The following is a 4958-nucleotide window of genomic DNA, read 5'->3' as shown; positions in this document are numbered from 1 at the left end:
TGCTGGGCAGGTGCATGGACACTGTCAGTGGGTGGCAGCAGCGCCACATGGTGACCAAGGAGGTTAAGACTCAGAAGGCAGGCCAGGCACGGTGACTCACGCCTGTAATCCCAGCACTTCGGGAGGCTGAGGCAGGCGGATCACAAAGTCAAGAGATTGAGACCATCTTGGACAACATGGTAAAACCCCGTCTCTACTAAAAATACAAAAAAAAAAAAAAAAATTGCAAGGCATGGTGGTGCATGCCTGTAGTCCCAGCTACTCGGGAGGCTGAGGCAGGAGAAACGCTTGAACCCGCGAGGTGGAGGTTGCAGTGAGCCGCTGCACTCCAGCCTGACGACAGCGTGAGACTGCGTCTCGAAAAAAAACAAAAAAAGACACAGAAGGCAGAGCGGCCCGGAGGCAGGCTGCCTGGACTGTGCTGCTTCTCTCCTGAGCCTCCCTTCGAGGGAAGGCCTCAGGACTGATGCCCACATGAACTCTGTCCAGCTCAGCGGCCAGTGCTCTCACTGGTTCCCAGCTCACTTAAAACCTGGTGCCCAGGGAGCAGCTAGGACAGCCCCCAGAATCAAGACCACATGGTCCAGGCTTTCTGTGCTTGTAGATAGCTGTTCTCTGTCCCCACATCTCCTTGCACCTCTGCTCACTGCAAATGGACACCCCCAAGGAAGGGTGGACATGGAGACCCAGGGACTCCATGAGCTGGAAGACCAGCCGGCTCCAGGTGCTGAGGCAGTTGGCAGGAGATGTTTATCCCACTAAATACTTCTTCCTGGTACTCATTTGCAGCCTCGTCAATCTGTGTTAAGAAGCCATCCAAAGCCAGAATTGACCAGGCACAGTGGTTCACGCCTGTCATCCCAGCACTGTGGGAGGCCGAGGCAAGCGGATCACTTGAGGTCAGGAGTTTGAGATCAGGCTGCCCAATGTATTGAAATCCCATGCTACTAAAAATACAAAAATTAGCCAGGCATGGTGGTACGCACCTGTAATCCCGGCTACTCTGGAAGCTGAGAATCACTTGAACCTGGGAGGCAGAGGTTGCAGTGAGCCAAGATGGCGCCACTGCACTCCAGCCTGGGCGACAGCATGACTCTGTCTCAAAAAATAATAAACCCACTCAGCATCAAAGCCTTAAGTCCCTAGTGGATGACAGCAGCTTAGAAAAGGGGGTAATGTTGTCTGTTACGAGCAGGGGATACGTCGCCAGGCTGTTAAAAAGAAGCCGGCAGATGAAATGCTAAATGCATTCTCTTCTCGCCCGTTCTTCCAGGGCGTTTTTGTGGTAGTGCGTGTTTTGTGGCCAGCAGGAGCCATGTGGGATATTTGCTACAGATGAACAACCCCACGAGTTGGGCGGAGATGGCAGAAGTCTGGGTTGCACTTTCTCCAATCCCTAAGTGTCTGGCATGCACTCAGGTGTCCCTTGACACTTCAGAGGATACCCCTGTGCCCTGCAGGGATGGTGCCTGCTCACTGCTATGCTGGAGCAGGAGACAGCCTGGCCTGTACGTTTCTTGCTAGCAAGGACCTCTCTGCCATCCGCTGCCTGGACTAATGTCTGCACAGAGCTCTGGAGGAATTCAACTCTGAGCGTCTTGGAGAACTTCAGAAATAATAAAAAGGATACACAGAGGCTCCCCAGCTGGCTCCTCTGCACCGGTGAGCATCAGGAAAGCCACGTGGGCTGAGAGCTCAGCTGAGTGCCTGTGGCCACGAAGCTGTTGGGTCCTGCAGAGTGTGATCTGTTGGGCATCAAACTCTGCCAGAGTCGAGGGAGCGGGAGGCTGAGGGTCAGGATGGAGCGGCTCAGCCCCTGGGCGGGAGCCATCCCTTCTGTCAGAAGAATGCAGTTGACTGTCTTTGCTCATCTCTTCCCTGAGCTGTTCATTCTTTCGTGTGTGTGTGTGTGGATGTGGGTGTGGGTGTGGTGTGCGTGCGCCAGAGTGGATGGTATGGACAGAGTCTCCCTGTGTTGCCCAGGCTGGTCTCAAACACCTCGCCTCAAGCAATCCTCCCGCCTCAGCCTCCCGAAGTGCTGGGGTTACTGTTGTGAGCCACTGTGTCCAAGCTTTTGTGAACATCAGGTTGCGTTTGAGGTTCGGGTCAGGAGAGGGCACAGGAGTCAGGGGAGAAAGGAGAGGAAGCAGCAGCCACGGGCTGCTGAGTGATAGCAAGCTCTCTATGAACATTTTGCCAGTTTGAATGAACTTAGCCGCCAAAAACAAAATGCCCAGCAGGTCAGGCCTGGCCGCGGGGAGGGAGCCGTAGGCTGTGTTGCTGAGTGCTGCATGGGTGTGGTGACCAATAGCAGGATGGAGGAGCGCTGCGTGTGCTTCTTGGCTCGTTTACTCCAAACAGCTACCTGGAGAGGTCATGGGTCGCCCAGTTGGAAGTCGGGGTGAGGGAGTGAGTGGCTGTGACACCTCCAATCCTGGCCGCTCTGGGCCAGCATGGAGGCCCTGTCTGCTGGAGTCGGGACCTGACCTTTCCTGCCTGGGACACCCTCTTGAGCCAACTGGGTGTTTGTGGGGCTATCCCTGGTGCAGTGAAGCTGCCATAAGCCTGGGACCCCGGGGGACAGGGCAGTCAGCACCCCCAGCTCTGTCCTGGGTAAAACCAGCTGAGGGCCACGCATTGGGCAGGACTAGGCATTCGACACTGGTTGTGGGCCCAGCCATTCAAGGGCCCCGGCTGAGCATCCCAGAAGCCATGGGAAGTGGACAGGACCCCCTCCCTCTGCCGAAGCCCACGGCCCCAGCTGGGTCTGTGCCAGTGTGGGCTCCAGGGTGGCACCCAGGGTTGCTCTGTTCATCTCCTGCAGGGCTTCGGGAGTGTCCCAGGAAGCGTGGGGCAGCCCCAGCCGGATCCAGCCCTGTGTGGAGAAGGCAGCCCAGGCAGATCCCGCAGAGACGAGCTCCAGTGCAGCCCCAGCTCCCCCTCTTCCCTGTGGCCGGGGGTCCCACCCAAGCAAAAAGGCCATGGTAAAGGAAGTCAAAAACTTTATTCAGCTTATAAAATTCCATGTTCCGAGAACATGCTCTGAGCATGCAGAAAGCGCAGGACACTGCTCCTGGGTGGGGGCTCAGGAGCTCTGCTGACCCCCTGGGCCAAGGCCCTGACAGACTAGCAGGCCCAGTGGTTGTGAAAGCGTGACAGCCACCATCACTGATGGCACCTGCTGGTGCAGCTGCAGTCCCTGGTGGGCCGGGCACTCACTCTGGCAGCCGCCGGCCCCCACGCCAGCCACGGTTGTCCCGCCATACATAGTAGTTAAGTGTGGTCGCGAAGGCCAGCCAGGCCAGGTAGGGGTAGAGCAGGCGGGCGGCCAGCGGGCTCACCTGGTACCAGGCCATGGTAGTGGCTGCCGCTGCCCCACTGACCAACAGGAGATCCACCAGGGCCTGCAGAGATTGGGGGAGGAAGGACAGGGAGGCCTGAGGCACCACGTCCACCCAAGTGCGTGTCCCACTGCCCAACTCCTGCTGGATTTGGGAGTCAGGAGCCTCACTCACCCCCACTCCACCCTTGAGTGACCTGGCCAAGCCCCTCCCCCATCTCAGCCTCAGTTTCCTCATCTGTAAAATGGGAACAGTCCTCCTGCGTGACCCATGCCATGTGTGGGGTGCACGTGACATGCCTGAAGTGAACTCGGTTTGTTCAAGGGTGCGGTGGTGGCTTAGAGAGGTCTTGCAGGTCCCTTCCCCTCTCTGAGCTCAGAGTCTCCACTGAGGGCAGCGCTGACCTTCCAGCATTACTACAAGGCCCAAACAAAAACCTGCTGTTTTTCAGGTACTGTGGCTCACGCCTGTAATCTCAACACTTCGGGAGGCCGAGACGGGTGGATCGCCTGAAGTCAGGAGTTCAAGACCAACCTAACCAATATGGTAAAACCCTGTCTTAAGGCCAGGCACAGTGGCTCATGCCTGTAATCCCAGCACTTTGGGAGGCTGAGGCGGGCGGATCATGAGGTCAGGAGATCGAGACGACCCTGTTTAACACAGAGAAACGCCATCTCTACTAAAAATACAAAAAATTAGCCGGGTGTAGTGGGGGGTGCCTGTAGTCCCAGCTACTCGGGAGGCTGAGGCAGGAGAATGGCGTGAACCCAGGAGGCGAAGCTTGCAGTGAGCCGAGATGGCGCCACTGCACTCCAGGCTGGCCAACAGAGCAAGACACTGTCTGAAAAAAAAAAAAAAAAAATCCCTGTCTCTATTAAAAATAAAAAAATTAGCCAGGCATGGTGGCATGTGCCTGTAGTCCCAACTACTCAGGAGGCTGAAGCAGGAGAATTGCTTGAACCTGGGAGGCGGAGGTTGCAGTGAGCTGAGATCTCACCACTGCACTCCAGCCTGGGTGAGAGAGTGAGATTCTGTCTCAAAAAAAAAAAAAGAAGCTGTCATGTAGAGGGGCCAGTGACCCTGCCCACACCGTACCAGGCTTCATGTGGGTTTTCCTATACAGTGGCCCCCACACCCACCCTGCAACCCCTTCTGCCTTAGTAGCTTCCCTCACTGAAGGAGAGTCAGTAGAGGGGAGGCTCCAGGGCGTGGGCTGCTTAGAGCTAGAGAGACATGGCCTTTGGCCTCCCCTGGCCCAGCCTACAGACACTGGCCCAGTCTCATATGTGATGTCCCAGGGCCTCCAAGGGTTGGATCCAGGGATCAGGGACACATGCCATAGCCACACTTACCCAGCCCATTTGTCGGGCACCAAAGAAGATGGGGGGCCACGCCCAGTTCAGGGCCAGCTGCCCGGTGTAGAGGCCCAGGGGAACCACAGCCTCCTCCGTGAAGCCTCCCAGCTCTTTCCAGACCAGGTAGGAGCCGTACCTGAAGCAAAGGCCACAGTTCAGAGCACCATTAGGAACAAGGCCAGGAGGCTTGCCCACCTCCGAGTGACACAGTGATGGCTCATGCGTGACCTGACACTGACGGCTGTGTGATCTCAGGGAAGTT

At 56.9% G+C, this 4958-nt stretch overlaps 1 protein-coding gene across 1 annotated transcript; it reads right to left on the bottom strand.

The window, feature by feature from the left end:
* Positions 1 to 2985: 2985 nt before the first annotated feature.
* TSPO (translocator protein (18kDa)) lies at positions 2986 to 4832 on the bottom strand (the record flags this gene model as incomplete). The annotated part of the gene is made up of 2 exons (XM_011927929.1): positions 2986 to 3404; positions 4694 to 4832. Coding segments are annotated over 2 exons (328 nt in total), but the record flags the coding sequence as incomplete, so codon positions are not given.
* Positions 4833 to 4958: the final 126 nt, after the last annotated feature.

The sequence above is a fragment of the Colobus angolensis genome, unplaced genomic scaffold (genome assembly GCF_000951035.1).
Source record: "Colobus angolensis palliatus isolate OR3802 unplaced genomic scaffold, Cang.pa_1.0 Scaffold750, whole genome shotgun sequence".
In the NCBI taxonomy this organism is placed as follows: Eukaryota; Metazoa; Chordata; class Mammalia; order Primates; family Cercopithecidae; genus Colobus; species Colobus angolensis.
Note: the sequence above shows the minus strand (reverse complement) of the source record. Positions and strands in the feature narration are given on the sequence as shown.